Below are 11639 nucleotides of genomic sequence, written 5' to 3' on the forward strand. Positions count from 1 at the left end.
TCCTTCCCCCAACTCCCTTCAGTCGCCGTTTAGGCTCTGCATCAGACACTCGCTGCTTTTTTTTTTTTTTTTAAGGGTAAAGTGCTAAGCACCGCCTACCGTCGTGAGTGGCCTGTCACTCTGTCCCGCTGTGCGGTGCTGATTTGCGGGCAAGACAGTGTCGTCTGGCCCCGCCCCCGCTTCTCTTTGCCGCGCTAGCCGTCTCGGGTTTTAGCCAAAGGTGGAGAGTGGGATTCCAGCCGGCGACTCTTGCAGCAGGTGAAGAAGCATCCTTGTTTCTTTCCGCTGTTGCTGGGGTTCTTTCTGCAAGCGTGGGTCCGAGTCTGAAAAGGACGAGCATTCTTCCTTTGCCGCTAAAGCTCCAGTGAACTGTTGCCCAGAACCTAGGCACTTCATACATTTTATCTTACCCATTATTCCGCTTTCACTGTGTAAATCACCTGCACATTGGTAACCCTGTGAATCTCCCTTCTGCTCAAAGCTCAGAGAAGGGGTCGAAAAGGCATTTCAAGTGTTTTAAAGAGAGGGCCTCTGCGGATAGCGGGGAGCTGTCTATGGTGCTGAAGCTTTCCAGGCGTTTGTCTCTACCACCACACGGAGTTAGAGCGCACATTTTCATTCTTGGCTTTTTCATTCCCCCATGCTTTGGATAAGACTAATTTCAGGATCGTGAATATCTCTTCGTATCATGGCCCACGTGAGACACTTTCGGACACTAGTTTCTGGATTTTATTTTTGGGAAGCAGCACTGTTACTCAGGTGAGTCTACTTGTATTTAACAGTTGGAGAACTCATTAAAGCTTGTGCACTAGATTGCAACCACTTGTTATTGATGAAACCAAGAATGCAATTAGAAATTGACTGGCTGAGAGCATCCCTTAAATCGTATTGTTTTCTATCTAAAAGTATTCAGCAGTCTATCTATTGAGATCTCTGAAAACATGTAACTTTGCTCTATTTTCACTTAATGCATTTTAGTAACTGGCATCTTATATTAATTGCAGCTGAAATTAACCCACATCCTCCAATTATTTCAAAAGTCAAGTTTTTCCTTCTCAAATTGCTATTAGATCTTCCTTTTTCTAAGTGAATTATAAGTTCTGGATGTCCTCTCTTTTTGGAAGTTGTAAAACATTTAGTAATTAGAAATGGAACATTACTAACTTTTTAAAAGGCAAAATAAAAATTTGAACATAGACTTTACTGATCAGAGAAATTACAAACGTTATTGATGTATCTAGAGGTTAAGTTACATGAATAAAAAAAATAAAGGCCTTGCAAGTACTATTTTCTAATGCTCTTAGTTCAGGTAATGGAGGTAAAATCATAAATAAATCATTAGATATTTTTTATATAAAAAATAATCTTTTTGGAGAAAGTAATATTATAAGAAACCTATTGAACAATAAAATTGTTTTGTAGCATGTCATTTTCTTATCATGTTCGGTAATATTTAGTAGGCCTTGTTTTTTCTTTTTTAATTAATTTAAAAAGAATGAGCAAAAGATTACATAATTTAATCGCTGTTCTTAATTAAACAATTTAGAAGCAAGATAATGCTCATATAGATATTTGAGCCATAGATATGTTTTATTTTTCTATTATAATTATCCTTATTATTATAATTTTCACTGTATGGCTCACAAGCTTTTCAAGAGGATTGAAATCAAATAATTAGAGTAACTAAGTTATGTGTGTACTGATTTTAATTTGAAATATGTAATTATTGTTTTCTGAGTTGCTAAATCAATTTTTCATCTTTGGGAATCTTAGAAAAATATAGTGTATTTCATGAAAACTACCTTACAGAAAGTTATATCATTTTGATATGCCTGTAGTAACAAGAACTGGTTGTGAGGGTTATTGTACTCCTGAAATTACTGACTTTTTCTTAAGGGGCTGAACCATTGTAAACAAGAATATTTTCAGTAAAAATATTTTAATATGACTAAGTAAATTTTTGTAACTTTACAACTGTCACAAATTTTATATGTAGTGATCAAAGCAAAGAGTGTAGAGCTTTTACATTTATGGAAATTTCATGGAAAGGAGAAAAAAATTCATGTTATAAGAGAAATTAGCTATTTTACTGTTTTTCAGTATCTTAGATGATAATATGCATATTTATTTTTCAAGAAATTAGAGTAGCTTATTTGATAATTAGATTTAGTAAGTTTAATGTCAGTAATTAAAATGTTTTGGTCAATGCGGTCAAATTTGTATAATGGCATTTCACCATGATATTTGTTATAATATATTCTTAGATATACAATCTTCATCACTAGAGCCTCTGATTTTTGTCTAGTTTTATTTAAATTTACAAAAATTATATCTCAAATTCATGATATTATAAGAATTTATCTTTATTAATATTAAATGTTAGTTAAAAATGTTTATGAGTAATCCAAAAATGTATCTCCTTGAAAGAGACATACTCAATATAGAAGTTTATACGAAATATGTGTTCTTCATCAAGTTTTTCTTTCTTTTTTCATAAATCAAATTTTTATCAATCTTAGGTCTTAGATGAGAGTAGCTCATCACTCTATGAATAACTTTAATCATAAGTAAAAAAAAATAATTATTTTTATTTTAAGTGATGGCCCTTGAGAGAAAATTTCCTGTAGTAAAGAAAGTGAAGCTCCCTCTACTGGAAATATTTTATAAAATAAATGTTTTTATGGAAACGATTCCTTGTTCATTAAGTCTATTTGTGATGTACTGAGCTAAAAGAAAACATGTAAAGAAAAATATGAAGTCAAAAAAGTAGTATTAATTCATAAATATATCTTTTTAATTTAAAAATATTCTTTCCATAGCATTTGGAGGCAAGAACAACTAGAAACCATTGATATTTGTAATAAAATAATTTACTAGTACAAGCTTTTCTTTATAGGTTTTAAAGATTTTGATAGAGATATAACATGCGCACAGAATAGTGCATAAATAACTAGTTTCCATATAAAGTTCACAAAGGTAACACACTCATGTAGAAAGACCACAGATCAAGAAGTAGCATTGTCAATATCACAGAAGCACTCACCCTGCCCCTCCCCCACCAAATTCTTCCCCAGGCACTACTTTACCCAAAGATAACCACTATCCTGATTTATGAAACAATAAATATGTTTTTCTTGCCTTTGTACCTTATATAAATATTCATTTGAGTCTGATTTTTAGAAACATTATGTAATTTATACATATTGTTACATGTAGCAAAAGCTTTTTATTCTCATTGCTATATGATATTCCATTACATGAAGTCATGACAATCTAGTCATGACATTATCCAATTGAGGAATATTTGGGTATTTTTTAGGTTTTGGCTAGTGCTGCTATGAGCATCCTTAAACATATCTTTTTGTGAATATGTGTAAATGCATATGAATAAACTCATTTTGGAGATTGTATGGGTTAGGCCCAACACTTTCTCTAGGAGAGAAATTGTTGGATCATATGGTAGTTTAGTGGATACTGCATAGGATTAGCTTTTTAGTAGATAGTGCATGTTTTCCAAAGTAGTCGTACCTATTTACACTACAACCAGCAATGTCTGGTAGTTCTGGTTGCTATTACTAGTGCAAAATTTGATCAATGCAATATTATTATAAAAATTCCTAGCACTTTCTTAGACTACTATTGCAAGCTCACAGATGATATTTTAGTTCTTTTATCTTGGCATAATTTTTACTTTTTAGTAAATAAATTTTATTAAGGCAAAAACAGCAGAACAAAAATATTTACTACTATAATTAGAAATATTACCAGAATACATCAAATAGAAGAATATAATTTTTAAAGAGGAATTATTAAAGAGGATAGTTTTTTTTAGGTGAGGAAGCCCTTGGTTGACCTCATTTTTAATTTTTTATGCTTATAGCAGCTGATCTTCCTATGTGGTCTCCCATCCAAGTACTAACCAGGCTTAGCTTGGTTAGTACTAACCCTGCTTAGCTTCTGAGATGAGACAGGATCCGGCTTGTTCAGGGTGGCATGGCTGTGGACAAGAGGATAGTTTTTGTTTTCTTAGTAAATACAAGTGAGAAAACTAACATAACAGACATCAAAAATCCGAATTTCTTAGTTTTGAAGTTTTTTAAAGTTTAACGCTTTGCTCAAATATTGCTCTTTTTTGAAACAATTCCTCTATGGCTTTTGGGTTCTAGTTTTCATATTTATAAAATAAAGAACAAAACACCAGTGTTCAGCTTTCTTTGAAACGTAGATGAGTGATGATTATGAAGGGCTTCTGGAACAAATTCCAAAAGCGGAGGAACTGCCAAAAAATTTTTGTTTTAATTAACTATTTTCGTAACATACAATTTTGTTTTTCATCTTTACAGTTTGATATCAACACGGACTTGCTACGTGAATAAATTATGGTATATTGTCAAAAACTGAATGTGTGAATTCAGACTTCATGATTATCACAAATAAAATGTTTTCTTGGTTTACTTCAGAGCCTAAGAAAAACATTTTGGCATAGAATTTCTTCGTTTTGCTTTTGGTATGTCTTGGAGGATAGTGAAAATCCTTTTAATGTTGGTTCTATTTTCTTATGTAAGATATTGAAGAAAAATGTACTTCAAGTTATAAACTTTTACTATTATAATGATTTCTTATGTTCAGGTACAGTAGCAGATTCTATACAGTTTTAAAAAACTATTCTACACATAATATACGCTTCTTCCCTTTGTGTCTCTAACTAATTATACATTTTCCCAAGTATAGAAGGGTCATGGCCCAGTTCTCTAGTCAATGTCTTAAGTAGTTTGCCCTGCAGATTCAGAAAACAACTTGTAAAATATTTCTTCTAATTTTTCTCTCCCTTGCCCACACAAGTATGTACTGAGGCAACTCAATCAACAAATATGTGTTTAATATGTAATGCAATTATGTTAATGTATATATGTAAATATATAACAAGTAATGCAATATGTTAAGCAATTCAGCAAGCTTTCTTTATCAAATTCTGTGCACAAATACTTCTGCTGGGTACAATTCGGCTATGAATGATTGTGAAACTACCGCCTTTCCTGGCATGGAATTCAGAGTGTAGCAGGGAAGAAAATACCAATGGCCAAGTGACAAAAGAAAAACACAAACAGCAATCTTTAGGGAATATGAGATAGAGAAGCTATCCAGAAGGCTCGGTACTTGTGCTGGATCTTGTTAGATGCTTGTTCCATGGGTGGAAATAAGATATAAAAAATGTTCTCTTCAAAAGAATGATATAGGCATATACTGTGCTTAGGGAATGATGATGGTCAAATTTGGTTGAAGGAATTCCAATTTTAAAATCATATTCTACTAGCAACAACTATTGAGCTGGCTACAATAATAAACCTGAAGAAATGTAGAAGAGTTACAGCTTCCTTTCACAATGGAATATGGGTAAAATTTAGAAGCAGATAATTTTATTATAACTGGATAGTTATCATTACAGGAATAGTCTTGTAACTTGGCTCAAAATATTTCTGTAAATTCCTCTCTTTCAAGGGTAGAGTTTATCACAAAATTATAATTAATCATATGATAGCTAATAATAATTAGTAATAGTACGAACTATGCAATCGAACAACAATGACAAAACTATAAGAAGAAAAATCTGCTTGTTTTAGAATTTGGAGAACATCTCTGAGTTTTTCATCAAAGTATGGTCTTTTTAAAGAAAGAAAATCAGGTAGAGGATTTGGATTGTTGGAAGAAAAGAGGACATTGATTTTTCACCCTCAAGATGAGATAAAACTTTCTCCCCTTCCCCTGGGGTGATATTGTCCTTGTTGAGAATGCATGGTATAATGGCTACTACTTTTTCATGATGCTGCCTAGACTAGAGTTGTACAGTTTCACCATTTGGGGTTATGACCTAAAAATAAAGTACTTACTTGTTTTGGATTTTATTACAGCTTTGTAACTTTGTTTAAAAAAAAAAAAAAAAGTTGGCTTCATTTATCTGTTGACAGCCTTTAAGATAAGTTAATCCTAAAAGCATTAGAGGACTTTGGCAACATCTTTTTCTATAGTATGTATGGTTCCCAGAAGCCATCAGACTTTCCATTAATAAATTTCAAATCGCTACTGCCCCTAATACCATCATTATTAGATGATTTTCAAACTATTTTTAAAAAGACTCTTGGAGAGATTATCATTATAGTTTACTTTTTTATTTTCTATAGTGTTTGCCTTTTCTTTGTTTGTTTTGGTTTATTTTGGTTTGGTTCGGATTGGCCATACAATGCTTAAGGTGGGGGCCTGGGAGAAAATAAGTGATTTGAATCTTCATAAAATGACCATGCAAATGTCCTCCATCAAATGACTGAGAGGAAACGTGAATCCCATCTGTCTGGCTAATTTGTACTCAACTCTACTTTCTCAAACAATCCTTCTCAGATCTTCCCGGCAAGCCCAGGTGAGGATGCTGCCTCTACATTTCCAGGCACCCCAGGGGTGTGGTAACTGCCTGGATACTGCCTCTGGTTCATATTGTGAAGTCCTTGCTGGCAGGAATGGTAACCTATTTCTAGTTCTTTCTCTAGGGCTTAAAGGAGTGGGTGGCAGCACTCTCTTTCAAAATTAGTGGAAGGGTTCACTCATTTGGAATGAAGCATTGTTTTGTTTTGTTTTGTTTTGTACCCAAAAGCAGATTGACAATTTCAAATAAATAACTCTCTCTAGGCATAACTAAAAATATTATGTCGTCTTTCTCTGCTTCCAGCATTCGAGATGTAATTTGGTGTTTCATTTTTTTTTCCTTATTCTGAGTTTTTCTGTGGTGATGTATTTATCTAGTTGCTACTTCTCTTTGCTTTCACCGAAAAATTTCTAAAAAAAAAAATCTCCTTTTTTCCATTTCCTCCCTACTCACCTGTGCCTCACTTGTTCCTACTTGGGATCAATCTTCAACTCTCCTGACTGAGGCAGTGCTGAGCTTTCCTGTTGTGATAGCTTCTTCTCTCATAGATATTGGAAATATGAAAATAACTCATGATATAATAATGGTTGTAGAAAATAACTATTAAATGTATCTATGCTATACGCACACACACACACACACATATAAAACTGCATACTTAAATTGATATATAATTTTTAATTATCTACTTTTTATAAGATCTCTGTGCTAGAAAAAGAAGACATAATTAAATGACCATCCTAAATAATAAATAAATAGTGCATATTCTCAAAGCATGATGTTTGAATTTCTATTATTGTACCTATCACATTTCTGGGATCAGAATCACTGACAATTTTTCAATTCTCTACATAAACTGAAAACTACTGATATCACAGAATATTTGTTTTTGTCTTTTAATCTGCTTATTCAATTACATTTATATTTTAGGCCCAAGAGACTCTATGAAGGGTGTTTGAATGATGATTTCTATTTTGCTTGCAGTTTTCAAAAATGTAGTCATGAATAAGTATCCCCAAATAGTAGCAACTATAAATATTGAGAAAAAGGAGACATCTTTTTAGGAATGGAAAAAGGAGACATCTTCTTTATAAAGAAGGTAATTTAAATGGACCTTAAATAGTTGACAAAATTTGAGTGCGGAGAAGAAAAAAGAGCATTTCAGGCAGGAAAAACATTGTTAGCAGAGGTAACAGGCCAGTTTCCAGGTGAAATGGAGGCTTTATAGCAAACTTTATAGCAACATTTCTACCATGGGACCCCCAAGATTTTTTTTCTGATAAATTGATGTTTTAAGTTGTTTTAGGATTAACTTCCTAGAAAAATTTATATGACTGTTGTAGAGTTAGAAAACTTCAGCAGATGTTTATTCAAATAATAGGTTACTCTATTTCTAAAGAAAATGTTTCATTGTCATCACTTGATATTGAGGCAAGAAAATATTAGGATAAGCTCCTTTACATTCACTTGGTCATTGATGTCTATATATTTATATTGATTTTTATCATTTAAATGTGTTTGTTCTGTGTATCAGAAGTTTGAGGGCTGAAACTTAATTATTGGTAGATTAAATAAAACAAAAATACAAAAAAAGAAGACTTATGACTACACAGTTTTATAAACATATGATTGCATTTCTGACAAGGAAAATTTAAAAATAATCTATCTCTAAAAATTATTTTCTTATTAAAACATAATAAAATACTCTAACATGCATAAATGATATTTTCCGTCAGTTCTTAAATCATTTCTTTTTAAGAAGAGACTTACTTTAATGTATTAAAATACTAAGGGACATAACTCAGTATAGTATACTCAACTGCCTTGTAAGAATGAATGAATCTCCCGTGTCCTTAACTTGACTCTTGTTTTGCTTATTAGAAAGAATATAGGTAACAGGATTACATGGATAAAACTATTAGAAATCTCCCTTCTCCTTTAGATTGTTCCTTTGTAATGAACTTAAAACATTTTAAAGTATTTTGAAATCCTTTAAATCCCTGAAATTTAGAGTATCTCTTTCTTCCTGCAAATCTTAAATAGGGTGAGAATTGTTGCAGACACTGACTCTGCTGCAGACCTCAGTTGGTGCCTCCTGAGACTATAGTAGAGAATTAGATTTTATGTGCAGCCTAAATATTTTCCCCTAAATAATAACATGTGAACTTCAAGTTTTGCTCTACTTTAAAAGGCCAAAATGCATAACATTCTCCATGTGTATATGTGCAATTATCATATATGTCAACTTACAGCAAAGATCACAAGTTTAGTTGATATGAAAAGAATTCAAATTCCTAAAGCAAATAAAAATTCAAGCTCAAGAATATAGTAGTAAGATTTTTAGCTAGATGTTTTCTAAATTAACTTGTACCTGTCTTCTCTGTGCATGCATTGTGCGCACATGTGAAAGCAAGGAATTTGGAGAAAGAAGACTTGGGCAGGTCTCAGCTTGGCCTCTGAAGGACCGGGTTATGTTGCTATAGATGGTGATTGTATTTAATATGCTACTTAATAAGTGTGATGTGTAGAGCTATATCCATCTACAGAGTATGATGTTTTTAAACTAATATAGTCAGAAATGTGATACTCTCTCTCTAACAGAAAATACTTAACATTACAGCTATAATTTTTAGCTTAGTTTAATATCAGTAGCCTTTATTCTAAAAATGTATTTTTTTTTCCTACAATCCATTACAGTTGTAGATATGAGAGGTGTTGAGTGGCAGGAAAATAAAAAAGGGATGAACGGACTAACTCTTTATTCCTATGTTAGGTTCATTTGTGAGTGACAGGAAGTACACAATAATATTGATTTAAGAAAGATTTATTATCCTTTCAAAATAAAAGAGAGAGAAAGAAAGAAAGAGAGAAAGAGAAAAAAGAAAGAAAGAAAAAAGGAAGGAAGGAAAGAAGGAAGAAGGGAAAGAAGGAAGGAAGGAAGGAAGGAAGGAAGGAAGGAAGGAAGGAAGGAAGGAAGGAAGGAAGGGTGTTACCTGCCTTGTACAGAAGGAAGGAAGGAAGGAAGGAAGGAAGGAAGGAAAAGACAGAAAGACAAAGAAAGAGGAGAAGGGAAGGGAAGGGAAGGGAAGAGAAGAGAAGAGAAGAGAGAAAAAAACCCATTGACGTGAGCAGACCAAGTCTGGAACGGGAGTTTACCAATCTTTCTATCTTGTTTTACCATCCTTAACAGAATGATTCAAGATGGGTGTTCTGATTGCAGTCAGCACAGCTGCTTTTAGCCATCAGAAAAAAGGAAGAAGCTTCTCTTTAAAGGCACTTCCAAGAGGTTAAAGATTTCCCAGTTTCCCTGGCAGATTTGTGTGTCCGTGTGGCTAAGTCTGGCCACTAAGTTGTAAATAGAAGTGCATGTTAAACTTCTTGGAAGTCCCTTTAGAGGGAGTTCCAGAAGTGCCAGCTCACGTTTTGTATTCTGTACTATGGAACTCAGTCTTTAACTGAAGCAAAGGGAACTATTATAAGCAGAAAAGAGCACGATCAGACCGTGTTTCAGGAATATCGCTAAAGAAGTAATATGGAGAACTGAAAAGGAAATCTGTTGACTGTGAAGAGAAGCAAAACAGGCATCAGGGAAAGTAGTGCACAGTCAAAGCAATAGGATATCTTAAAAACGGAGAGAAAGGAACAGACATGAGAAACAAAACAAAACAAAACAAAACAAAACAAAACAAAACATAAAACTTGTCTATTAATTGGAGGTGAGGAAAGGGAGAATTGTCTAGGACAATCCTCATATTTATACCTTTAGTAACTGGGCAAATAATAGTGTCATGATGAGAACAGAACATAAAAGAAGAGGAACAACTATGTAGAAAAGTATCATAAGTTAAGTTCCAGACGTGTATCGTGAATATGATGCCTATGAGGTATCCAGTGAATGGAAAACTTCAACACAGAGCCTGGAAGTAGATGAAATTAGATGGCTAGATTTGTGGGGCAGGGCTTTCCCACATTTTCTTACACTTGAGCACACATGGATGTTTCAATCCACTGGGGTAAACAAGCAAGCCTGGTGATTCACTGAGTCACCAAGCCTGGCTCTTACTGCCCCAGGCCCCGTCCCACACACTGCTGGCTGAGTTACGGATAACATATCATGGCATACTTGCAATCACTGCCACATGCAGATGTGAAAAGTCCTTCCCTGTCTAGGGCATTGCTACTCAAAATGTGGTCCTTTAACCAGCAAATAACCATCACCCAGGAGGTTATTTGAACTGCAATTCTCAATCCCACCACAGACTTACTGAACTCGAATCTGTATTTTATCGAGCCCTGCAGATAATTCATAATTCATAAGCACATTCAGGTTTGAAAAGCACTGTTTTAAGAACAACAATCTCTAAGGGATGGGCAGAAGTAGATACTGGAAAAAAATGGTAAGAGACAAAAAAAGAACATGGAGTATGTCACAAAACCTGACAGAAGAGTTTTGGAAATGAAAGAATGATCAATAATACCAAATGTCACAAAAACAAAAAGAAATATAGAAGAAGATTATTAGTAGCCTCTCAAGGGCATTTTTGGTATAAAAATCCATGTCCAAATATGTTTGCATAACGTTGGTGAATTAAAGAAAAAGGTAAATATAGATTCCTTTTATTTAAGAAGCTACTAGAAGGAGAAGTTAAAACACAATCGAGGTACGCAGTTCTTGATTTGTTTGTTTAGTTTAGTTTTTAAAATGGAAGATTTAAACTTGTTTATACCCTGGAGGGAAGAAGTCAATGGCTTAGGAAATGCTTAGGAAGAGACAAGAAGGGGCAAAGTCATTGATAAAATAAAAAAGAACATTTAAAAAGAAGTCATTGAAGGGCATCTATTTTGACTCCTAGAGTGAGTGCCCTGACCCTTCTGACTGAAGGAAAGGCGAAGTCTACTATTCCAAGAAGATTTTACTTCCTAATTTTGGTTTTGTTGATAACCTAGTATTTTTATTAAGTTCATTGTCCAAGAGCACACTATTTCAGGATCAGATCGAATTCCCTGATCATTTTTTAATTAAGAAAGAAATGTTTAGAGTTGGTGAAGTCCTTTATGCCTTCTGGGTATGAGCATGTGTGTTGGGGGTGGTGGGACTGGTGGTGAGTGAACACAATTAGAATAGGAGACAATCTGTAGAGCCTGTGGTCTAGAATCAGGCTAAGGGAGGAAGTCATTCTGAATAAGTCAGAGAGAAAAGAAAGAATTTCCCTTCCAAAAAGGA

The 11639-nt window shown here is 33.7% G+C and overlaps 1 protein-coding gene across 2 annotated transcripts in view; it reads left to right on the top strand.

The window, feature by feature from the left end:
* The first annotated feature begins 640 nt into the window (after positions 1-640).
* The window catches only part of GLRA3 (glycine receptor alpha 3), a 131175-nt gene continuing 120176 nt past the window's right edge, over positions 641-11639 (top strand). Inside the window, exon 1 of one of the 2 annotated variants that reach the window (XM_006906307.1) lies at positions 641-759. In XM_006906307.1, the coding sequence (XP_006906369.2) occupies positions 689-759 (71 nt within the window). In that variant the 5' untranslated portion in view covers positions 641-688. The remainder of the gene's footprint in view (positions 760-11639) is intronic. The other variant, XM_015600699.1, reaches the window with a different exon arrangement.

The sequence above is a fragment of the Pteropus alecto genome, unplaced genomic scaffold, assembly GCF_000325575.1.
Source record: "Pteropus alecto unplaced genomic scaffold, ASM32557v1 scaffold50, whole genome shotgun sequence".
Taxonomy (NCBI): domain Eukaryota; kingdom Metazoa; phylum Chordata; class Mammalia; order Chiroptera; family Pteropodidae; genus Pteropus; species Pteropus alecto.